Source organism: Crocuta crocuta, unplaced genomic scaffold, assembly GCF_008692635.1.
Source record: "Crocuta crocuta isolate KB4526 unplaced genomic scaffold, BGI_CrCroc_1.0 scaffold253, whole genome shotgun sequence".
In the NCBI taxonomy this organism is placed as follows: Eukaryota; Metazoa; Chordata; class Mammalia; order Carnivora; family Hyaenidae; genus Crocuta; species Crocuta crocuta.
In genome coordinates, this window is record NW_027529451.1 from 1,103,928 (window position 1) to 1,129,632 (window position 25,705).

At 41.1% G+C, this 25,705-nt stretch overlaps 1 protein-coding gene and 1 pseudogene across 2 annotated transcripts in view; one reads left to right on the forward strand and one right to left on the reverse strand.

The window, feature by feature from the left end:
- Positions 1 to 2,326: 2,326 nt before the first annotated feature.
- Positions 2,327 to 25,705, forward strand: part of UBE2E1 (ubiquitin conjugating enzyme E2 E1) — a 79,732-nt gene continuing 56,353 nt past the window's right edge. The window contains exons 1-2 of one of the 2 annotated variants that reach the window (XM_077760717.1): positions 2,329 to 2,518; positions 6,017 to 6,067. In XM_077760717.1, coding sequence (XP_077616843.1) covers positions 2,367 to 2,518; positions 6,017 to 6,067 — 203 coding nt within the window. In that variant the 5' untranslated portion in view covers positions 2,329 to 2,366. Of the gene's footprint in view, positions 2,519 to 6,016; positions 6,068 to 25,705 lie in introns of both variants that reach the window. The other variant, XM_077760716.1, reaches the window with a different exon arrangement.
- On the reverse strand, positions 13,217 to 17,797 carry LOC144228803 (cell division cycle-associated protein 3-like; annotated as a pseudogene).

The window sequence follows — 25,705 nt, forward strand, 5'->3', positions numbered from 1 at the left end:
TATTTCCCCAGGGTCCAACCCAAGCATCAACAATGAAACACAAACTATCATTTTCAGGGGTTTTTTTTGTTTTGTTTCCTTTTCTTTAAATATTATTATATTTAGTATCCAAGTATATGATATATGCAAACCAAAAATAAAGAAAAAATTCACCCACTGTCCTAGCCATATCGATAAATCAAGCCTTTTATTTTCTTGTCTTCTCTGCTAGCCCTCTTCTTTATACATATATGATTTTTTTACTGGTTGTACTCCATAGTGTGTACATGTATTTTAAAGTATCAGAAACTCAAATTTTTGTAAGAGGAAGTCTCAATTTTAATAACTTTTTTTGATTATTTTCTTCATCCCAACTCAGTTTATTTCACATTGGCTTATTGTTTTCTCCTGAATTTATATATTTTTCATCAGAACCACAAAACATATACAACCTGGCTCTAGAAAGATTTTTTGGGTTGGTTTTCAAATAACATACAGCAGGGAATGTCATTATAAAAATTATATATATTCTACCAGGACTCCTGAAACCGAACACTTCTGTGTGGGGATCTTTAAATATTTCTATGGATTTGAGTGACTGAGGGATAGCTGTCTGAAGGTAGGAGGCTGGAGGCTGAAATGATGACCTACAACGTCCCAACTTTTGGACTTCTTGATTCTATGAGAGTTCCCAGTAGATATAGGTTTCCTGGTAAGGATTAAGAAGCATGCACATATTACTTTATGAATCATGATAAAGTTGGAGTTTTAAAGTTGAGGGCTGGAAGAGCTTTAGGTGGGTGGTAAGAATGTTTGTTTTCCAGGTAAGTGGATATGCCATAAGCTTTATACCTTGTTGTGTTGCCCTATAGTAATTGAAGCCACCGTTGCCATGGAAAAGGATGGCAATTTGAATGAGATAATTTAGAATGGCTCATGAAAATCTGACTTGGCAGTCTCTTTAATGTACCAGACCGTATATATGTGGTATTGCGTATATATCTTCAGTTTCCTTCAACTGAAATGACAAGTCAGTGAGAAACTAATCATAATTTGATGGGTTAATCTCTTTGGGGAAGGGGTGGCTTAATCTTAAAAAAAATTAATCTTGGTAAAAATACTAAACATGGAATAGTTGAGAAGAATTACAGAGTGGTTATTCTAAAGATACCAAGATTAGTTGAATGGCATTTGTATCGTTAAAGCAGGTACTGGAGTCCCAAAACTTTTGATTTAAAATTTCCAAAAATCAAACTTTCTATTTAAAGTAAGCTGACACCAAAAATTCTAAATCCAGTTTAATTCAGTAGTAAAGGGTTTATTCCCAATGACTTCTCACATTTGTAAGCCCGTTACACGTTGGTTTTACCTGTCATGAATCCTTTGTATCACTTTCATAAACACCACCACTTTTTATGAAACGTGACTAGAAGAATATAAAATTGTACAATTGCACGTGCCTGAGCAGAAAACTCCTACTTTTGAGATTTTCCTCACAGGCGTGCCTAAACCGACCTGTGCTTTCAGCAGGTAAATTGCCAGAGGGAGAAGCCAGTGCCAGCTCAAAGGAAAACCCTGTTGTGGGATTTTTTTTCCCCTTAAACTGATCACTTTTTAGGGGGCGTTTCCCCTGCATTCTCTAGTCCAAAGTCCTTCCCACCAAATTACTACTTTCCCCACCAATCTGTCACCCCCCGCTTTCCCAAAGCCCTTATTGGAAAGAACTTCCTCTCGTGGCCACCCTATTCCATACAGTTTCCAGCGCCCCCCATCTCGGAACGGCTTCCCCTCTCCAACCCAGGATCCAGGTCCCCAAGCCACTTGAGAGAAAATTCCCACCCCTCGCCCCCTTCCCCGGCGTCCCGANGCCTCTCCCTTCCCCCACCCGGGCACCCCTTCCCCGCCTCCGTCCCCCTGTTTCGGCTTCCTCTCTTACTCCTCTCCGGCCTCCTCTCTTCCCGATCTCGCCGAACTCCACTCCTGGCCCCCGCTGTCTCTCTCTGGCCACCCAGCCTCCCCGNCCGCCGAGGCGCTCAGCGCCCCCGCCCTGCCCTCCTCCGGCTGCTCGGCATCTCCCCTCCCAGCCCTGAGGGGAGCCCCGGGGGGCGCGGGAGGGGCCGCTCGCTTTGCTTTGGATCATTTTCCCACCGCGTCCCCCCACTTGGGGCCAAAAATAAACAAGCCGCGTCCGATTTGCAAAAGCCTTAATGGGCCTGTAGACTTTGAAAAACGGGTGGAGGGCGGTGGGCAGCCGGGTGCACCCCTGGCCGAAGCCCTCCTGACAGCACCCGAGTTCCTTATTTACACTGACTGCGTGGTCTGTGTGTTTCTGTTTTGTTTCCCTCCCCCTGCAGGGGCTGTTTGCGGGGTGGGGTGGGGGGTTCGCTATGTCGGATGACGATTCGAGGGCCAGCACCAGCTCCTCCTCATCTTCGTCCTCTAACCAGCAAACCGAGAAAGAAACAAATACCCCCAAGAAGAAGGAGAGTAAAGTCAGCATGAGCAAAAACTCCAAACTGCTCTCTACCAGCGCCAAGAGGTACCGTACTCCACCCCCGTCCCCCCCAGGCTTCGTATTTTCCGAACCGTCTCTTGCTGCATTGGGTCGGCCTCCCAAGGAGGGGTAGCTTGAATGCTCCTCGTGGCTGGTGTGTTCTTAAAAATGAAAACAGGGCCTTGGAAGTTTTAATTATTTTACTCTTGCTTCTGTTTTTTTTCTTTTAATCGTTGTCCACGTGCAGCTCTTGTGGCTTGCCTCTCCCATTTCTTGCTGAAGTTTGTAAGAATCGTCATTACTTTTTTTAGTGACCCCCAAATCTGATTGCAAATTACTTGTCCTGTTAATCGCTAGCTTGTGACCCTTGTCAAGGCTGTCATCTTTCTTAATTACTAATACCTGCCCGGACAGTTCTAGCAAAATGAAATCTGTTACCATCTTGTCTCCTCACCTGTTGCACATAGGATCTTTTTTGAGTAGAGCTTTCCTCACAAGCTGCATAAGGAATAAATAACTCCTATTAATGGAGTAAAAAATCTAATAGGTGGAAACAGAGGTTTTTCAGATGGAATTTAAAGAGGTTCTTCTGATTGGGAGAGTTGAAGCAATAAATAATGTAAAATGTGTATTCTAGGTTATTTGGGGGATTCTTTTTTTTTTTCCTCTTCAAAAACTTCCAATTTGCCAAATTTCAGGGAGACTCGTTTTTTCCCATGCCATTTCCACTCTTACGCTGTAAAAATTTTTGGTTCTTTTTCCACACTGAATTCAAGCGGTGACTCTTTTTCTTTACTCTTTTCCTCTTATGTCTCTGGAAGAAGCTAGTTTTTTAGCTACGTTGAGCATCCTTCAATAATCTCTGATCCCCATGACCCTTAAATATAATTAAATATAATCTATAGCATATTCCTGGGAGCCCCCGTGCCGTTTCATAAATCCTGCTGCTCTCGGGTGGACAGTCATTAAACTTTAAAGCGGCAAACCAGAAAGATAGTAAGGAATACAAATGGTGGGTTAAATAGGGGGAGTCTTTCTTCAAGAACGTAAAATAAAATGGTATAGGAGTCTTTAGATCTTTCCACTGAGCAGTGAGCCCGCGGAACTCAGAGTTTGAAAGTTTGTTCTTTCTCCCAGAGAGCTGAAAAGTTTGTGAAGTGCTTTGGTGACCTAATCATGGGGGGATGAAAGAGTGACTTTAGCTTATTTTAAATAGTGTAGAGGTCGAGATTTAAATGGCAAGATTGCCTTAGCAAGGTTGTTCTTATTTTCAGAGTGGTGGCTTGATCGCGGCTCAGCATCCCAGGAGTCCTAACTGGCCCTCATTGATGAGCCTGTGCTGGTTCTCCCAGAACCTGTCATGTCCCCTGCCCACTTCGGATGGGGCTTTCCCTAATCTCCCCAAATCCCCACCCCTTTCCACCCCACCTCAGTAGCTGTGCTCCCTGATCCATGCTGGAGCAGCTTCTGACCTGACCTAAGGCAGGATATTTGCTTTAGGTCATTAGTATTCTCTGTGCACTAGGGTATCCCTGGCACACATGAATATATTTGGGGGTAAAGCACAGGTGTCAAATATAAAATAGTCTCCTTTGTGTCAGCAAATTACTGAAGTGTACTTTTCATTAGACACAACTTGTCTATTCTAAGGAAGTTAACTCTTTTTGGAAATGCCTGGGAAGAGTTAGTAGGAGTAAAACAAAAACGGGCCGGGAGGTGTGTGTGTGCAAAGCTACAAAGGGTGATTTTACCTGTAAAATTAACATCAGCTTTAGCTCCCTGGACGTCTTGCTGAAAGAATGACTATTAGTGTTAAAGCAGAGCTAAGATTAATAGTAGATGCAAAAAATGGAGAGGGGACAGTGTATTCAGGAAAAAAGAAGGGGGAAATTAATGTTAGTAGGACCCTATAGAAGCTGCTCTGTGAAATACGTGGACTTGGAAGGTGAGTGTGGCCTGTAGACTTGGAAGGGGCACTATACCAGGAGATAGAATAAAACCGAAGCCCGAGTTGGCAGACGTAAAGTTCCTTAACTACATATTGGATGGAAAGTGGTTTCATTTCTAGTCCACAGGTAGAGGAAATGCCCCCGCTGACAGTGGGCGGGACAAGAATTATTCTGTGGAACACATGTATGAGTTGCTCGTAACAAATCTTTTGCCAGTATTTTGGAAATGTTGTAAATGTTTGTTGTAGAGGTGAAGTGGATAAAGCTGTCTGGTATTATGCTTTTTAGGTATGAAAGAAGTAACTATTCAGTGAATATTTTATGGTAGAGGTAGGATGGGCAAGGAGAAGTGAAGTCAGTAGGTATGTTTATACAAGTTGTGTTTAGGTGGAGGGTATTTTTGTCTATATACATGGATCTTAACATAACAGTCATTCCAATAGATGCCGATAAAGAATCAGGAAACCGGGATTCCAAACTTTTAGTTTAACATACAATAATGAGTCAAACAGCAGGGGTGTTTGGGAACGTCTCAGAACTAAAATGCTTATTGGTAGCAAAAGAATTTAGCAGAACACAGATAAGTAGATGTCAGTAAAGACAGCAAACGCCTTCCTAAAGCTGACCAGATTTTTAGGGGGCAGGAAATGTCCTCCAGTAGGAAGGTTTAAAGAACGTCCCCAGTCACCACCCTTAATTTCTCTTTACTTACACGTGCAAAGAAACACTACCTACTAAAACCTATTCCCCATTGCATCTAGCCAGCCCAGAAAACCTTTAGAAAGAGAAAAGTTCTTATCCATTGTGAGTTTTGATCGCATTTAGAATGTGTGTTCACATTTTTTACTACTGTGCTGCCTCGTGAGATTCTTAAGTTGTAACATAGCTCTTTAGGGTTTTAGGTGATAGGAGCAAGAGAGGTTATAAAAATAGAAGGCACCATTTAGTAGATGGCAGACACTTAAAGGCTTCAAACTTTGTCGTATTAATTGATGCTCTAAGCACCTAGGTAAGCAGAAGACAAAGGCCAGGGCTCGGTGTGAACTGCCTGGTGGCGTCGGCCTAGGAGTGGGGGATGGGGCTCTTTGTGAAGTCGTGGGCTGGTGAGGAGATAGAGGGGGGGGCGGGGACGGAGGGGCCTGGGNGGGGGGTGGGGAGCCCTTCCCACCCACGCGGCGGCTTGCGTTCGTCGGTCCAGGGGAGAAGCAGTGCGGCGCAGAAGTGAATGTGTCCCGGCACATTCTAATGCAACTTAGAAAACGAGTCCGCAAGTGAGAAGTTGTACAATTATTTCCTAAATGGAAAACCCCGAGAAAAATAACTGCCTTAGTGTGCGAGGCAAGACTGGAACCGAAACATTTTAGAAGATTACACGAGACCCCGGACCGCCAGCTCACTGCGGTGGGAAAAAAAGTTTTTTTCTAACTACGGACCTGAAGCTTTTGATGTGTACTTTCCTCCTCCCTCAGTAGAAGAACCCAGTTAGCATGGCAGGGAGGCAGTTAGGTTTATCTGCCAGACCTGTGCGTTACCGGTGGGAGGCTACCAACGCCTTCATGTTTCTTGTGTTTCTCTCTCACTTCCCTGACTCCAGGATTCAGAAGGAACTGGCAGACATCACTTTAGACCCTCCACCTAACTGCAGGTGAGCTTCCGTTCACATTTTTTTTACTTTTGAAATTCTTCTAATCTTTATCTTGGTTTTGTTGTTGTTGTTGTTATTAAAACTTTCTGCTTACATTTTTTGGTTAATGCTTATTTTGGTGCTAACATCAAGTAACCGCTGAAATTGATTAACCTAAGAGTAATGTTTTGATGGGCCTCTGACAGTTTCAGGGCTATGCTGAAGAGAAGTAATGGGTTTATTTGGCGTGAATGCCTTTACATATATAAAACAGAACTGGGAAATGAATTTAAAGATGTACATTTGCCTAATCGAGGATTTTGGATATGTCATTAAGGGTGATGTAAAACCTTTTTAGATGTAAAACCTTTTTAGATACTCAGGTACCTTTTACGTTAGGAACTTGCTTGGCTATCTCAAATCTGTTATTCAAGGTCTCCATTAGGCTGATAGATAGCATAGAGTTAAATCACACAGTGGATCCTCAGACTTAATCATTGTATATATAAATTTTGTGTTGGACTTTGGCAGACCAATTCAGGAAATAATTTGTGGCTTTGATTAAAAAAAAACAGTTTGATATCAGCTTTTTGGAGCGTTTGTCAGTCACTTGATTTTATTTAGAATAGCCATTTTGCTGCTGTGGAGGTAGGGTGGAAGACTTGGAGTTTATTAAATCAACAGTGACATGAGGAAGGACTTATTATGTTGTAAGAGAGTTGTTTATTTAAGGGAGATTAATTCAGTTCTATTAGGCCCATAGTTTAAAAAATTAAGTATTATTTAATCTAATTCTTAGTTCTCAGGATTAGTACTGGAATGGGATGTGACATTTCAGTAGTGTTCTAAACTTAAAGGTAGAAATAGAAGTTACCAACAAGATATTCAGTGGCCATACACAGAGTTTAAAACAAGTATGTGGAGTTATTGAAGTTGAAAAACTAAATGGAATATTTTGCTTATTAATGCTGAACTTTCTAACGTTATGGTTAATGGATTAAATGGAAACTTTAAATTGCCATTTTGGTTACACATGTTCTTAATGTGGTCAGGTGTGGGATATTCTGTAGTAAAATCTTGTCCTGTTTGTAAGGAAAGTCGTGAGTTTGAAATTCTCTTAAACTGTTTTGTAACTGAACCACTTAATTATATTCTTAAGACTTTCTCTCATGGCTTTTAAGAATCTTTTCAGACAGTTGAGAAAGTGGAGAAATGGGTAAGGGTTAGGGCTGTGGCATTTTACTTTTTATTTTAGTGGAATCATTTTTCAAATTGAAGCCTAAAGTTCCCCTTGGTTGGTTGTGTTGAATCCTTGGGCATTCCGCATAGTCGATGTGTGCTGTGTAGGCACTGCTCCTGCTTGGTATTAGGTCTCTTCCAAGTGTATGGGTCTTTTGTGAGTGCAGACAACCTTAGCTGATGAAATTATAGTTTTGAAAGCATGATTTCAAAACTAATAACATTTATCAAAACATAATGGCTTTCTAAACAATTTGAAGGTTTTCATGGGATTCATAATTTTTTAAACAGGATGGGTACATGTTAGTAGTTCCATACCATTTTAGCTGAGTTCATATGTGGTTTGTGCTGCTGAACGTGTAGAACTTTTATCCTTAGAAAACCCTCCTAATTACCCTGTCAGGTGAGACATATGAGTGTCTCGGGGACTCTGCTGAAGCACCAAACTGGATGGCTGTTGGGTGGTTGGTTGTGGGCAGACAAACTTCGACGTACTTCAAACATTATGAAAAAAAAATTTTGTTGAATTTCAGGGAAGACACCAGGCAACTTTAATTTGTGAGAGAAAGTGTATTATGTTGGTGTTTAAGAATAAAGATGGCTTTATTTCCTGAAAAACTTTTTTAGAACGGCTGCTTAGGTTATATGAATTCCAGTTTCTCCTTTGTCTTGGCTTACTAGAGTTCCTAAATGTTACCCACTAGTCTCAATATTCAGCTAACTGAAATAAATTTGGTTTTATGTTTTTGTGTTGCTACCTTATGGGATTGAATTATTTAATTTTTTAATGTACATTATTTGAGATGATGGTAATTTAGTTTGGGGATACTTTTTGTAGTTAAAAATGCATGAATTAAATGACCTTGAGTGCATGCGTGTTTATTTTTAATAAATTTTTCCAATAATTCTCAGCATGAGAGCTCTCAGTAGCTTGGTTCTTCTGAAATTGTAATTTCATCAACTATAAATTATATTTTGAACGAGTTAAACAGTTGACTTTCAATTAATGTATGGGTGAGGGGCAGAAGGAGAGGGGGCCAGGAGGATTCGAAGCTGGCTTAGTGCTGACAGCAGAGGCTGGTGCGGGGCTGGAACTCACAGACTGTGAGATCTTGATTTGAGCGGAAATCAAAGATCAGATATGTAACTGACCGAGCCACCCAGGCGCTCCTTAATTAATGTATCTTATCTATTAATCCTTTATAGGACTGCCTTTCTTCAATTAGTATTCAGCCTGTGGTTTTAAATTTAAACCATATTTATTAAAATACAGCAGTTGGCAGAAAGTAACCTCTCAATATACAGTTGATTATTGCAGATCAGTGGAAGAATTGCTTCCCTTGAAGGTGCACTGCTCGCATTCCAGTAATTTTAGCACTTTACTTGGCAAACTTCAAAGTTACTGAACTTAAACTTGTGTGAAACGCAGTTGCTAAATATGTTGTAATGTGTGAGCACGTAAATTTAATCCTCAGTGTTGCATATTATGTCGTAGATTTTTTTTAGAACACAGTGCGGATTATATTCAGTGACCTTGTCAGAAGTATTTTAACTGAATATTTAAAAATTTCTCTGGATTGCTATATAAATCAAATTCTTCGGTACCTCTGAACTATTTGGTTGTTTGTATATATACAGATGAAATAATAGTCTCCCAACTTATGTAATGTGCATTTGGTTGGACTTTTTCCCCAGCATTTTGTCTGTTTAGGAGAAAAATACTGTCTTAACTACTGTAATAATTTCTTAAAGCATGCTCCATCTTGGATTGTAAAATTATACCTTTTTTTTTTTTTTTTTTAAGTTTTTACTTAAATGAAATTATACCTGTCAGATAGCTGGTGAACTCTGGGCCACTAGAGTCAGTTTTGCACCTGCTGTTTATAGCCTAGGGCTCAAGCTTTGCTGAATTGACTAGTTATAGCTATATAACTAATCTGTAGACATTAATGTCTGTAAACAATTTATCTATATATTATAAATGAAGTTTTGCCCAAGTCCTTTAAACTTCAGATTTTATTTAAGGAAATACTAGTATTTTGGGGCGCCTGGGTGGCTCAAGTCGGTTAAGCCGCCGACTTCGGCTCAGGTCACGATCTCACAGTTCGTGGGTTCGAGCCCTGCCTCGGGCTCTGTGCTGACAGACAGCTCAGAGCCTGGAGCCTGCTTCAGATTCTGTGTGTGTGTCTCTCTCTCTCTGACCCTCCCCCACTCACACCCTGTGTCTGTCTCTCTCAAAACTAAATAAACATTAAAAAAAACACAAGGAAATACTAGTATTTTGAGTAAACTATTTATACATCGACTTGAAACTTAAAAATTCAGATTGTTTTGGAGCTAGTATATTAGGATAAAATGTCTTCAAGAAGTCATCAGACATTTCAAACATGATTAAGAATAAAAAAATAAATTTTTGTTTTATAAGACTTTATTGCATTTTGATGATTATTTTGGTGTTTCTTAAATGTGTAAACCCAACTAAGTAGATTGTTTTTATTTTTCTGAGAGAACTATGTTATCAGATACAGTTTATTTTATTTTATTTTTTAATGTTTATTTTTGAGAGAGAGAGAGAGTGGGAGTGTGGGAGGGGCAGAGACAGAGGGAGACATAGAATGTGAGGCAGGCTTCAGGCTCTGAGCTGTCAGCACAGAGCCCAAAAGGGGCTTGGACTCAGGAAAGGTAAGATCATGACCTGACCCAAAGTCGGATGCTTCACTGACTGAGCCACCCAGGGGTCCCCAGGTGCAGTTGATTTTAAAGTTTTACAGCTAAACCTTACCTTTTAAAAGATAATTTAAAGGCTAAAGTGAAGAGCATTTAAAAAATATAATGCGATTGTTGGAAGAAGTTAACATTTTTTTAATCTTTTTTCTCCTTTCCTAAAACGACCGGCTATCTGACTTGCCAAACTCCTAGTATTGTAAAGTTCAAATGAGATTAGAGTTTTCTGTATGTGTTAGTTGGTGATACTGTTAGAGTTGCCCATTTAGCTGCTTTTAACAGCTTCTGTTTTTCTTATTATTAACATTGCCTCTTATTGCTTGTATTTTAAATGCAATTTTAAGCCAGTATGCAATAAGAGTGAATGAATGTGTTTGAGAAGTTGAGATGTAGAAATTGTGTAACAGAACATGAAAAACTCGCCTCACGATCTCTTCTGATGCTGCCCCTTTGCACACAGATGCTTCTAACTTGGGGCTTGCTTGCACTTTGTGTGTATTCTTCCATATAGTTTCTGAGAACGTACACTGTTGTATTTTTCTGGTTTTCCAAAGTCTGGAATTGGTGGTAATAATAATGAGATGTCAATTTAGAAATCCCAGGCTGTTAACCTTGGAATGAAAAGAGATCCTTTCTTTGCAATAGAACAGGCCTCTACATCTTGTCCAAGTTTAGCATGTTTTAAATGGTTGTTTGGATATAAGAAATGAGTTCCACAGAGGTCATCTTTTACAAAATCCTGTATCTCACCTGAAGAAATTTTTTATGTAGCTTTCATTCATCTGATGTTACTAAATGCATTAAAGATATAAACATGACCGGCATCTGAACGATACCGAGTTTCCTAAGTTTTCATTTGAAGAGTTACCAGTAAAGTGTGCTTTATGCCCGTAAAGGCAGTATTGAAAAGTAGTGAGAACCAGGAGACTGGAGTGTCAAGACAATCAAAATAGCCTCTGAACCAGGGTCAGGTTCCTGGAAATTAGATCATTAGCTGGGGCCTGAGAGGGTAGGTAGGAAGGAAATCTTTCCAGAAGTGAATTGCTTACTAAGGGAGTAGGAACTCGTGTGGCTGTTGTGTTTACTAAGAGACCCTGTGTCTGCATTGTAAAACTGTGCTGCTATTGTTGCTTAGAAAGCTAACCAGAACTACTGTATGACCTAGCACTCACACTCCCAGTTGAAACAGGATTGAAACTGAAAACAGGGAGTCACACAGATTCTTGTCAGTGTTCATAGCTGTTCGTAATAGCCCCAAAGGGGAAACAACCCAAGTCCCCATCAGTAGATGAGTAAATAAACAGAATGGGTTATTTACAATGGAATATTATTCAGCCATAAAAGAGAATGAAGTTCTGATATGTGGTACAGTATGAATGAACCTTGGGAATGTTATACTAAGTAAAATAAGCCAGACACGAAAGGACAAATACTGTGATTCCAGTTATATAAAAAACTTAGAATAGATAATTTCATAGAGGCAGAAGATGAGAGGTTTCCAAGGCTGGGGGCGGGGAGGAGAATGGGGAATTATTTCTTAATGGGCACGGAATTTTTGTTTGGGGTGATGAAAATTTTCAAAATCGTGGTGATGATTGTACAACATTGTGAATATAATTAATGGCTTTGAATTTTATACTTACAATGGTTAAAATGGCAAAATTTTTAAAAGTGTTTATTTTTGAGAGAGGGAGTGCAAGCAGAGGAGGGTTAGAGAGAGGGAGATAAAGGATCTGAAGCAGGCTCTGGGCTGATGGCAGAGAGCCCAATGTGGGCTCAAACTCACAAACTGTGAGATCATGACCTGAGCTAAAGTTGGACACTTAACCAACTGAGCCAGCCAGGCACCCCTAAAATGATAAATTTTACATTTTACCACAAAGGAGTTAGCAAAACCCCTATACCAGTGTTAAAATGTCTTTTGAGTGTTAAAAATTCTTACAGCTTCCAAGGCAACATTTCCATTTTTAGGGATTCTTGTGAAGGACACTAGTGTTAAATACTTGTCACAAACCTTGAGTCCCTGTTACAGATGAAAAACTGCCTTCAGGGAGTTCGTTGTGTGGTAAAGGTGGTAAGAAATGCATGTACAGATCTTGGATAACACTTGGAAACATGACTATTACGTGGGAAGTGGTAAATGCACACTACATGTTATGAAGGTTCAGAGCAGTGAGAGATTGCTTTGACCTGGGTGTGAGGCGTAGTATCTGAAGCACTTCGAGATATGGGCAAGCTTCATGGAAGAAAGGAGAAGCGGGATGGAAGGGTAGGAGGCGTCTGTAGCCAAGGAGAGGCCAAGAGGGCACTGTTGGGCAAGAGTGAGACCTACAGCTGGAGAGTGAGAGTGGGAGAACGAGCAGTAAGAGATAAAGTTTGTGTTCCTCAGTGTCAGGCTGAGCTTTCAATATCGTATACTTACTGGAGAGTCATTGAAACCCTTTCGGGCTGGAAATAATCCGGTTAGAGCTGAGTGTCTGGATAGAGACAAAGCAAGGATTGGGTGGAGTTGGGTGGGAACCGGAGACTTGAGAAAGCTGCAGTAGTCCTGGAGGGAGAGCAGGTTAGCAGGGGGGCTGGCAGCAGCATCGAGTGGAGAGGAGAGCCAGCTGCAAAACAGTAGAATCTAGAGAACTTGGTCGCTGATTTAGAGATGTAGGGCTTGAAAGGAGTCAGAGCTGCTTTGGGTATTGGGGAAAATTGTGGCACCATTAATGGCAGTCAGTAAGGCAGGAAGATGAACTGGTTTGAGAAAGCAGAGGGATTAGCTAGATCCTCCTTCCAAGGCTTAAATATTTGTCTTGTTGACCGAATACAATGCTTAGTGTATTGCTACCACTTAGTAGGCTCAGTAAATATTTGCAATGTGATCATATATGTAAGTTTATTATTAGTCAGTCACTGAACTCTCACATCTACCTGGTCTAAGATTAGATTAGACAAATGGATTATAAACTTCTTAAAAGGCAGGGAGATGATTTTTCTCTTTGATTCTGATCTTACGTGTTTTTCGCCCAACTTTTTTAGTTTGAAGAATTTCAAAGCTACAGAAAAGCTGAAAGAACAATACAGGGATACCCATTCTTTAACTCCTCAGCCGTTTAAATTTCATAACCTTTGCTTTGTCTCTCTTTTTAAAATGTCTGTATATTTATTTCGCAGAACCTTTTGGGAGTGTGCTGCAGGCATCATGACACATCCGTGTGTTTAGGGTACATGCGTTGAGCCTGCGGTGGGCTGGCAGGGATGCTGAGGCTGGAACTGGCTTTGGGAGTACACGTTAGATCCGAAAGTATGGATGATGGTCGAAGTGTGCCTGACCGCCGAGGGGAAGAGAATTGAGAATTGTGCTCTCAGGGATGTCCACAAAGAAAGGATGAAGGAAAATAACAAGGATCTGGAGAAAAAAGAAGCAACGGAGGAAGTGAGCTGCAAGCTCTAGGGGAGGTCAAGGAAGTTTTTTTCATTAGCCTTTAAAGTGTAAAAGTTAAGAGTGTGCTCTGTAGGCTGAGAAGAAGTAGAGAGGAAAAAAAAGTGAAAATGGCAAGAAGGGAGATACTGTAATGTTTTTAACATGATTGTAGAGAAGGTGATAGAGTACAGAACTGAGATCGTAAGTGGGGAGCGTATATTTAGAAAGGGTGAAAGCCTGGAACTTTATGATAGAGTGACAGTTTCTAGAGGAGTGGAAGCATTTTTTGTTCTTGAGTAACACTCCAGCTACTTGTGTAGAACAGAAAGAAGCACTGTCTGTCCCCAGTGTTCTTTGGTTCTTTCTGGGTAGACTTTAAGTTCCTTGAGAGCAGGAATTATGTCTTTGCCCTCCCTACCTTGCCCAAGAAAGAGTAGATAAACAGTACATATTTGTTAAATTAAAACACAGACACAAAAACCTAATTTGAGTCTGAAGGCTTAATGGAATGTCTTCATTACCCTCTTCAGAAAATAATGGAAAGAGCTGTGGAAATTGCTGTCACATTTTACAGCTGTCTGTTGCTGGCAGTCTTTCTGAGTTGGCACCCAAGCAGTTTTGGCAATTTTTACCTTCTCAGAATCACAGAGGAGCTCTAGAGCACAGTGTTCTACAAAAGACAGGATCGGTGCTGTGGGCTAGATTGAGAAGAGGTATAAAGACAATACTAGTACCTTTGATTACTGTGTTTTGACTTGATAAAATTAGTGTTTGCCAACAAGTGAGCATGGGTTTAGGGGTGCTAAGTAATTTGGACTTCCTAGTGATGTTCCCCCAAATCCTAAAGCTATTCCAGATAGTCAGTTATGTTAGAGATGCTGGCACCCTCCTGAGACATCTGACACATTCCCCATCATCAGTGGAGTGAAACAGGGTTTCATAATAAGCCCATTCTTATTCAGCCTCTCTTAATGCAGCCGTGCTGTAAAGTGAAACAAAAGACCTAGTAACTGGTGTCAGAATATGCCTCTAATCCTCTGGGAAACTTCCTATTCTACGGGCTAAGAAGCTCATCAAAGCTCTTTGCTTGAAAATTGTAATCCAGAAATTGCTGTATGCTCATGGCTTTTTCTTGAAACATATATGCAAGTGATTATGAATTACTTTGTAGAGTCCATGCTGCACTGCACTGCATAGACGATAAACCTGTGGAAGGCCAAGGTGATGTCTCAGCCCCCTCAGGAAAGACTTAGGAAGCCAACATTTTCATATGCAGAACATAATTGAAAGTTGTCACAGGGTTTTGTTACTTGGGGCAGTATACTTACTATTCACTAACATGTCAATTTGCAAAGTAGTCAAAAACAATTCTGTCTGCTTTCTTTCTTTCTGTTTTTTTTTTTTTTTTTTTTTCCTGTCTCCTTTCTAAAGAACCTGAATGGGACAGAGGGAAATGCCAGGCCAAAATAAAGGGACTGTATTAAGTTCTTAAATAGCATTCAACATTGCATTTGCTACAGGTGTCACATCTGACTTACCGCTAGTACTGACTTGTATCAGCGTTAAATTTTATTTTTTATTTTTAAATTTTTATTAAAGTTTTTTATTTTTTTATTATTATTTTTTTAATGTTTTACTTATTTCTAGGGGAGAGAGAGAGAGACAGCGTGAGCAGGGGAGGGTCAGAGAGAGAGGGAGTCACAGACTGAAACAGGCACCAGCCTCTGAGCTGGCAGTCACCACAGAGCCCGACGCGGGGCTCTGACCCACGAACCACGAGATCATGACCCAAGCGAAAGTCGGACGCTTAACCGACTAAGCCACCCAGGCGCCCCTATTAAAGTTTTTTAAATGTTTATTTTTGAGAGAGAGAGAGAGAGACAGACAGACAGACAGACAGACAGAGTGTGAGCAGGGTAGGGGCAGAGAGAGAAGGAGACACAGAATCGGAAACAGGCTCCAGGCTCTGAGCCATCAGTCCAGAGCCCGACGTGGAGCTTGAACTCATGAACAGTGAGATCATGACCTGAGCTGAAGTTGGATGCTAACCTGACTGGGCCACCCAGGTGCCCTTTTTATTTTTTAAAGTTTATTTTTGAGAGAGCATGAGTGGGGGAGGAACAGAGAGCCAGGGAAAGAGAATTCCAAGTAGGCTCCTTACTGTCAGCACAGAACCCAATGCTGGGCTCAAACCCATGAACCGTGAGATCATGACCTGAGCCAAAGCTGGATGCTTAACCGACTGAGTCACCCAGGTGCCCCTGAATTTTAAATAGTAATAATTAATGGAGGCTCAGTAGGGTCTAGCAGTAGTAAAATGATGATCATTATGTGTAATACCAGAACACTGGGTATTTGTATCTGTTTTAATTGATAGGTGGAAAATTGATGTGGGATAGATCTTAATAAGTTCTGTAGGAAAAGACATAGAAGCACGTTTTCAGATAGCGCCAGAAAAGTTTAGAATGATTTTACTTAGAGAAAAGTTTTAGATAGGATATAGGTCAAAAGGTCAAGATTGGGGTGCGTGGATGGCTCAGTTGGTTGAGAGTCTGACTCTGGATTTCAGCTCAGGGTCATGATCCCAGGGTCATGGGATTGACCCCTGCGTTGGGTTCCTCAGTGAATGTGGAGCCTGCTTAAGATTCTTTCTCTCTCTCCCTCTGCCCCTCTCCCCTGCTTACGCACTCTCTCTCTCTCTCTCAAATAAAATAGTCGGGTTCCTCCCTGAGTGTGGAGCCTGCTTAAGACTTTTTCTCTCTCTCCCTCTGCCCTTCTCCCTTGCTCTCTCTCTCTCTATTTCCCTCAAATAAAAAAATATCCAAGATTATAATTAGGAAGCAATGTTTTACAAGAGTGACAACAGCCCGAATAAATCAAATCATATTCATTTAAAATTGTAGAGTCCTGCTACGCAGATAACTAAAACAGACCTGGCCTCTGACTTGTGGAATTTGAGTTTTATCTTATTTTTTTCTTACTTAATGTTTAATTTTGAGAGAGAGAGACAGAGCACGAGTAGAGGAAGGGCAGAGAGAGGGAGACACAGAATGTGAAGCAGACTTCAGGCTCTGAGCTGTCAGCAGACAGCCTGACATGGGTCTCAAACCCACGGACTGTGAGATCATGATCTGAACCGAAGTCGGATGCTCAACTGACTGAGATACTCAGGTGCCCTTACTTACTTATTTTAAAAATCTCTTCCTGTAATATACAAGAAACATAGGAGACTCGAAGAATGCCCAAGAAAGTGTTGGTAGTGTAGGGGAAATTCATGGCAACGAGCCTTTCCAGTCTCCCAGGGAAAGAAGGGGTTGAGAGCACACAGTATCACTAGGCTCCTGGTGAACCCAGTGCTGGGGCCACGCGTGGCCTAGTTCTCCACCGAGTTTGGGCAGTACTGATTGTCTGGGTCCTGCTCCTACTCCTATACCTGGCCTCCAGTTTCCAGAATAGCCTCTTCTTTAGTTCTGTGGCGTTTTCACTCAGGGGAGAAGGCAGAACCCTGTTGTGGTGTCAGAGTTTGGGTGGAGTTGTCATCCTATAGGTTGGCGAGGGGAGATCTCCTTAGTACCTTGCCATTTGCTTTCCATCTATGGTGCTTAGAGCCTCAAGACTGGGGCTCCTGGGTGGCTCAGTTGGTTGAGCATCCAACTCTTTGATTTTGGCTCAGAACATAATCTCAGAGTTCATGAAATGTAACCCTTCGTTGGGCATTGTGCTGATCTGTAAAGTCTCCTTGGCCTTCTTTCTCCCTCTCTCTGTCCCTCCCCGACTTGTGCACTCTAAATAAACATTAAAAAAGTAAAAAAGAACCTAAAATGTCGAGGAGTCTCAGGGTCTCTCGAGGGCTTGTCTGAACCCTGACTGGCCATGGGGATTTCTGAGGGCTGTCCTGCTTCTTCTTGGAGAACACCTCTCCCTCTGGCTCTAGGATGGCATCTGGTTCTCAAGGGAAAACTGGATACCCAGAGGCATGTCCAGTCCAGAAGATGAAATTGCCTCTAGGGGCAGAACAGGCTTGTGGGGGAAGATTTGACTTGGGGGCTTCAGTCTCAAATGCTTCACTCAGCTGTTTCACCACTGGGCTTGGGGGCTCTCTGCTGCTGGTCCTATGCCGAGGGTAGGAGAGCAGGGATCTGAGCCTTAAACCTGATTAGGACCTTCCAGCTGCTCCCCTTTTGGTGGGTTTGGTTGTGGAGAGCTCTCCGCCTGCATGGGAGTGTGTAAATGGGAATCTGCTGCCAGGGCCAGAAGCTTGTGCATGGAGGTCGTGCTTCAGTGACTGGGGTGCTTTTTGCAGAGCCCAGACTGGGGCGAGGAGGGGATGCTGGGCCCCAGCTCCTCTTTTGGGTGCACAGTGGCTGGAGCCTCATCTCCCCATGCTGAATTTCAAACCTCCCCGAAACCTGAATTTTAGTACAGATAGTGACCAGGTAGAAGGATAGGTAACTACAAGTTGAATCAGCTTGTAAGAGAGAAGTTAACAGTGCAGTGATGGGGAATAGTGGGGTAGGGAAGGTTACTTGGAGAAGGTTTTAAAAACACATTTAGGCAAAGACCTAAAAAATGAGAAGGAAGGAGGAGGAGTCCTTGTGAAAAGTGCAGGAAGAACATCCCAGACTGAGGGAGGCACGAACACGGAGGCCCTGAAGTAGGGAGAACCACGTGATGCAGGGTGATGCAGGGCCGTGTAGACCCAGGTAGAGAGTTTGGATTTTCATTCTGAGAACAATGGGAAGCCATTCCAGGTTGTGAAGCAAGGAAGTGACATTATTTCAATAGTGATTTACAAGTCTTTCCTACCCTACTTGCTGTGTGGAAGATAACTGGGGAGCAAGGCACAAGTGGAAGAAAGGAGACCAGGAAGGAGGGTTTTGGTGTATTGTAGGCAACTGGTGATGGCAATTAGTATTAAGATGGTGGCAGTGAAGATGGGATTCGAACACCTGGACCTTTTGATGGATTGCATGTGGGAGATGAGAGAAAGGACCAAGAATGGCTCCAAATTTCTGTGGTCTTAGATGATGGCCACATTTTACTGACAGGGACAAGACTAGGATAGGATTTCTGTGTATGTGTTTTGGGATGAGGACAGCATAGAAAATGAGTCTTTGGGGCGCATGGGTGGCTCTGTTGGTTAAATGTCTGACTCTTGATCTCCACTCAGGTCATGATCTCCGGGTTTGTGGGTTCAAAGCCCTGCATTGGGCTCTGCGGACAACACAGAGCCTGCTTGGAATTCTGTCTCCCCCTCTCTTCCCCTCCCCCACTCAATTTCTCTGTCTCTTGCTCTCAAAATAAATAAACTTTAAAAAAATATGTTCTAGGGGCGCCTGGGTGGCTTAGTCGGTTGAGCATCCGACTTTCACTCGGGTCATGATCTCGCGGTTCATGGGTTCGAGCCCCGCATCGGGCTCTGTGCTGACTGCCAGCTCAGAGCCTGGAGCCTGTTTCGGAGTCTGTGTCTCCCTCTCTCTCTGACCCTCCCCTGCTCACGCTCTCTCTCTCTCTCTCCTAGAAATAAATAAAAATATTAAAAAAAAATATATGTTCTAGGGGTGCCTAGGTGTCTCAGTTGGTTAAGCGTCCGACTTTGGCTCAGGCCATGATCTCGCGGTTCGCAGGTTCGAGCCCCGCGTCAGGCTCTGTGCTGACAGCTAGCTCAGAACCTAGAGCCTGTTTTGGATTCTGTGTCTCCCTCTCTCTCTGACCCTTCCCTGCTCACTCTGTCTCTCTCTCTGAGAAATAAATTTAAAACAAAACAAAAATGTGTTCTGACATTTCTGGGGGGAAAAATGAGTCCTTCTTTGTGGATATGTTAGGTTTCAGATAGATATCAATGAGGCATCCAAGTGAAGGTGTCAGAAGTCAGAAATAAATAATTGGAACTCCGAGGAATATTTTGAACTCAAGGTAGACCCATAAGCTTGGGCTACATGTACATTTGGGAGATGTTCAATATATAGACGCCCTTATCTGGGGAAAGCCTCAGACTCACCTAGAGAAGAAAGGTGTAGTGAGGAGAGGGGCCAGGATGCAGACTTGAACCTGTAGCATTTAGAGGTTGTATGGTCTGAAGGAGAGGCCAGCAAAGGGGACTGAGGGCAGGAAGATCAAGAGAATAGTGTCAGAAAGCAGCAAGTGGAAAGCATTTTGAGATGAATGGCCATCAGCTCTGAATAACACTGTGAGGTGGGGAAAGGTTAGCAAGTAACCTCTGGATTATACAATTTCAAACTTTTTGGTGATCTTTACAAGAGAGGTGATACAAAAGGGGATGATTTTCAAGAAGGAAAAGATGTTTATTTGTGTTACTCTTTCCAATTCGAAGATTTCATGGTGTTTATTCAGGGGAGGTGATTAGAATTATCAGATTTTTATACTTGAGGACAGAACTTTTTAACATCATGTAGTTACTTTTCTTGGGAGAGTCTCTCTCAATTTTAGTGGATTTTCAAAGGATTTTTGGGAGGTTTCCTCTCCCTATCCCACAAGAAAAAAGTTCTGTTTTAGTAGCTTCAAGTCCCTTGTGATCTTTATGGCTTACGTTGTAGTATGGATATCATATGTAAGTGCTGGGTCTGAATGTCACATGTTGATGAATACCTTTAGCAGGGCTTATTTTGAAAATATTAGGGAATAGATTAATTGGAAATTGCTGCTGCTATCCTTAAAAAATTTTTTACACGCTTTGATTTGTGTAGACCTTTTGTATTCACACTTGTGAGTGCATGAGAATGAGTAGGTAAATGTGTTTACTTTTAACACTGTAAATTATTCATCATATTCAAGTTTTCATCCTTTTAAGACTGGCACTTTTGTTCAAGCTTTACCTTGAAGTTACTTGGAAATCTTAAAGGATCACCATGTAAGCATCCTCCTTCCATTTCCCAATCACATTTCATTTAATAATTTGTTTCATATTATCCATGCAGTGTTGGTCCTGGGTAACATGATAATTAAAATTGTCCCTTTTTCTGAGAGTGGCCTTCTCAAGACACAGACTTGTAAATTACACATAGGAAGCCAGGGACAGTAGGACACCTAGAGTTGTTGAATGTGGGTAGTAATAGTTTCATATAAGAAAATGTCACACGATGGAAATGTTTATCTTAGTACCTCTCATTGGAACAGTATGTGTACTTAGTAGCTTGTGTGTAAAAATTCAGATGGCCAGGTTCCCATTTACATTTGGGTGTGAGGGGTTTGGGGAGGTGATAACGGCAGACATTCTAAGTGGTCTAGTTCTGGTGTCTTTTTAATCATGTCACCACAAAATTATCAGTTAAGTACTTATTACGTTTTTAGTCTTAAAAACATAGTATATTTCATTGACATTAGCTGTGTTCTTCAGGTTATGATAGATACTTTTCACATTTTCTAACCATGAGAGGTTACCTTCTAGTATGCCTTTATAGTAAATGAGTATTTGGAGGAGAAATTATTGATGGTATGTCTTATTCAAATAACTTTGACAAATTTCTAAATTAAAATTGATGATATAGAGAAATGGTTTTTATTTGTAGAACATGAAGTTTCAGGCTCAGATCCTGGTGCTGGAGGTCACTGGGCAAGATGAAGGCAGCCAGGTTGTGCTGCTTGCGTAGGTCAGTGACTGAGACTGTCTTATAAGGGGGTGCAGAGTTCTGGGAGCATTGACAATAGACTTAAGAAATTTTCAGGATTGGGAGATACTCTTACAGTTCAGATTATTAGTTGGGATCAGCAAAGCGTTCGGCACTGCCAGAGGGAAGCACGTGGTTACAGGTGGCGCCGCAAGTGCTCGGCTACATAGGAACTTTGTTCCCCAAATAATTTAGATCTCTCCTACACACAGTCCTTCCTCCTCTGTGGGAATACATCTCAGTTTCTGAAGGTAATTTATTGGAATTGGCTTTATAAAATTTTATTTCTTAGTAGACTTTGTGAGAGCACATTTATCCTAAAGAAAAAGAGATGTTGAATTGGTATACATCAAAGACTGTAAAAGAAAACATTTGTTTTATAACAAGCACCCACGAGGATATTTTTATAAACATGAAAGATAACTTTCCTCTAACCTAAGTAAATATTTCAAAACAAATGTATGTTAAGTGATTATAGTAATGTGTGAGCAGAGACTAGCAATAAAGATAGCAGTATCCTGTATTACTTAACAGTATATGATACTTCTTTGGCTTTGGTCCTTTTTCTGAGTAATTGTACTGTGAAAGTCCTTAGGATGCATAGGTTCATTTTTCAGCTCGACTGGTAGCCTCCCCAGAAAATGTTTCTTCTCTGTAGTTTAGTATCCTGAGATGTTTTCACATCTGAAGTGTTTATTACATAGTAAACATTGTCCAGTGATAGAGACCAGTCCTAAAATACACCATATGCTGAGGACACAATTCTTGTTAGAACTGAAATTTGAAACTATTGTCTATTTTTTCTGGCCCATACTGCTAGATTCTGTAGAGGTGCAGGCGTTTCTACTACTACTTTTACTGTAGCAATTTTACATTTATATATTATAGTACCTGCAAGTACTATAAAACACTATGATTGTGGGGAGTGGAGAAAAAAATTATTAAGATCTTGGAGTCTAAAAGTTTGTGATGGAAATTTTGTAGCTAAATGGATTGGCTGCTCCCTTCTCTGTACTCTTCTCTGTGTCCTAATTATTATGTGGGGTGTATTGATAAACAAATTTTTATCCATTTTCCATTCTGGTGCTAGATTACTGCTGTGTTCTCTTTTTCCAGAGCCATTCTTGAAACCTTTCTACATGGGTGTTTGTTATGGTGCAGCTCTCCCTACTTTCCAAAGACTTACAGTGCTCAGTCTTTTCAGTAGCCCTCCACAACGGCTGTCTCCAGCTCTGCTTCTCTGATCTCTGGCAAGTCTCTATCCACTGTAGGGTGTGGTTTGCAGATGATAACATTTACACGTTGTCATTTGACCTGGAGATTCATTAAAAGAAAAAAAAAATGCTATCTTGTTTAAGGGGGTAAGTCAAATCTCAGGATAGCTAATGACATTACTGTAGGCTTAATTTGCATTTTCCTTTCTGGATAAAATCTTTGTCAGTTCACTGTTGCATTTCTGGCTTCGTTCACTTGCATTTCTTCTGGACATACTCACCTGAGTCAAAAAACAGATAGTTCGTGGACACTTGACTTTTTGAGGGAGAGATACAAATGGGTGCATCCAGACTGTATCTGTAAATTGTTACTGGCCTAACTTTGAAAGTATGATTCAGTCCATAACAGGTATTTATTACTGAGTCTCGTAGACTAGTAATTATGTTCCTTGAATGAGTTTTTAAAATCTATAACCTACTGAACACATTATTTGCATCGTGGAATTGTCTGTACTTAATAACAACAGATTTTTGTTTGTTCCAGTTAAGTCTTAGTACTAGTTTTGCAAGTGTATTGAGGCCTGGCAGGGTTATCTGTGATTCAGCTGCAGTGGGCGGGGCAGTCTCCTACCTGCTCCCTCTGTGTTCTCTGCCTGTTTTACTGGGAGCCAGGCTGAGTAGTACACATCATTGAGCACACTGCCAGTACTTCTGTCTCTGCCTGACCTGGTCTGTTCCGTTGTATAGCCCTTTGACTTAAGATAGTTGTAACCAGCTGCTCCTCACCTTATTCAGTTGTTCATTCTAACATTTACTGAGCATTTCCTGTTGTGCCAGGTCCTGAAGATAGAGCAGTAAAAAGGGTAGTGTCCCTTTCCTAATTGAGCTTACATTCATATGGGGGGAGGGACAATTTAAAAATGTACAAAAGTTGGAGTGCCCGAGTGGCTCAGTTGGTTAAGCGTCTGACTTCAGCTCAAGTCATGATCTTGAGGTTTGTGTGTTCAAGCCTCGTGTTGGGCTCTGTGCTGACAGAGCCTGGAGCCTGCTTTGGATTCTCTTTATCCTTCTCTCTCTCAGCCCCTGCCCCACTCATGCTTTGTCTCTCTCTTAAAAATAAAATAAATACTGGGGCGCCTGAGTGGCTCAGTTGATTGAGCGTCTGACTTCGGCTCAGGTCATGATCTCATGGCTTGTGGGTTTGAGCCCCGCATTGGGCTCTGTGCTGACAGTTGGCTCAGAGCCTGGAGCCTGCTTCGGATTCTGTGTCTCCCTCTCTCTCTGACTCTCCCCTGCTCACACTGTCTCTCTCTCTCTCTCTCAGAAATAAATTTAAAAAAAATAAATACTAAAAAAAATGTACAAAAGTAGTTTCAGATAACAGTACTAAGGAATTAAAATGAGGTAATGACAAGTGAGTGAGCAGGCAGATTGGATCACTGTTATCCATTTTAGGGAGATGGCCATAAATGATGACAAGGATCTAGGCTTGAGAAAAGCATTTTAGGCAGAAAGGCAGAAAATAGGTGCCTCATGGGAAGGCCAGTGTGGCTGGAAGTTGTGAGTAAGGATGAGAGTGGTAGGAGATGAGGTAGGCAGGAGTCCGATGTTATTAATTTCAGTAGAAAGCCACTGGAAAGTTTTAAGTAGAGGAATGATATACCACCACACTTAGCCTATACTTGAGTATTTCACATAAAACTTCCAACTTGTAAAAAGTTTTTGGAGATATCCTTTGTAAATATCTTCTTTTTTTAATGGACAGATTTACTGACGTTTTCTTGTGTACAGTTTTTTTTATGTCTGGATATGTTTTCATACTTATGTCTAGATATTTGTATCTATTTTATCTAGAAATTTTATAAAAATTAGAGACCTGCTACCCAAAATTTGTGTCTAAGCCTGTGAAGGGAAGTATAACAGTACTTAGCTTGTCTTGATGTAACGGTTGGGTGAGAGTATGAATGCTTTTAAGGCACGCGTAGCGTTCAAAGCCAACAAAAGCAGCTTGTTAGTGTCATTGTCCACTTGAAGTGAAGATAGCCTGAGTCGGCCAGTGTGGAAGCATCAAGAGTTTGGCCTTGTATCTCTTTAAGAGCAGGAATAGCAACTGAGAGCTTGAGGAAGCAATGAAGAACCCTCAGTAGTCTGGGAGGCAGCTTGCCAGATTTCTTCTAGTCCCCACTTGATTATCTGTGATACTGAAAAGATTTATCTACGCATTGGGAAACCCCAGATCTTTGTGATCTGACTCTAGAGAGAATGCTTTCCAGTTTCTTTGATTTGGTAAATGCTTTTGTGGAATAATAATTTTGCTATAATTTTTAGTTATAGTAGCTGAGATATTTGGACTAAAGGGGACATGTAGGCCAGACACAGGTGTTAAGTCTATAAAACAGATTGGTAGTGATATAAACATTCTTAGATGTGTATTTGAAATTTCAGTTACAAAAAACAACAAAAACCAAATTCAGTTACTGAAACTCTTTTGATTAGTTTTTATGCTATAAAATGACTTATAAAATGAATATCTTAAACAATTACAGGAGGTTTGGTGTCACATTGATAAGAAATTAAATCATTTCATAATGAAGGGTAATTTTTCTTACCGAAAAACCATTTTTTTGTGATTTTTTTTCTTTCCCCCTGAGCTAATAGTCAACAGCTAAGAGAGACGCCCCTAGGAAAATTGTTTTTCACTTACCTGTTATAGAAAAAAATTACATATGTCATTTAGATATCTTAAGAGTACAAAATTTCAGTGCAAACATGACGTGGGTGTTTACTTCCAGGGAAACAACTCCTGTAATACAAAATAATCAAAATGCAAAAAAACTTTAATTTGTATTAGACTTTGAAATGAATTTTGATAATTATGTTGTAAAACGATATGAATATGTTCAGTACTCTGATATTCATTTTATACAAAATAGTGAACAGTGGAAAGCCTGATTTGTGATATTGATTGTTCTCCTTTTACAGATAAGGAAAAGAGACACTTAAAATGGTTAAATAGCTTGCCTAAGGGCACTCTGCTCTTCAGTGGTAAAGCTGGTGTTTAGATCTTGGCCTTCAAAACTTTTATGCCTAACCATAATACTCTACTGCCTCTTACAGTAGTTCTGTGAATTGTAGGCCTTACATCAAGCTGTTTATTGTTCGTTAAATTTTATTCAACAGAAATGTATTTAAATTTTAAAAAGTAAGAGGCACCTAGGTGACTCAACCAAGTGGTTGAGCTGAGCGGGCAACTTTTGATTTCAGCTCAGGTCATGATCCCAGGATCATAGGATTGAGCACTGTGTCAGCCTCCGCACTGAGCATGGAGCCTTCTTAACTCTCTCGCCCTCTCCCCCTCTCCCCCTCTCCCCCTCTTCCTCTCCCTTCCTGCCTTCCATTCTGTCTCTCTTTCCCTCCCTCTGCCCCTCCCCGGCTGGAGAGC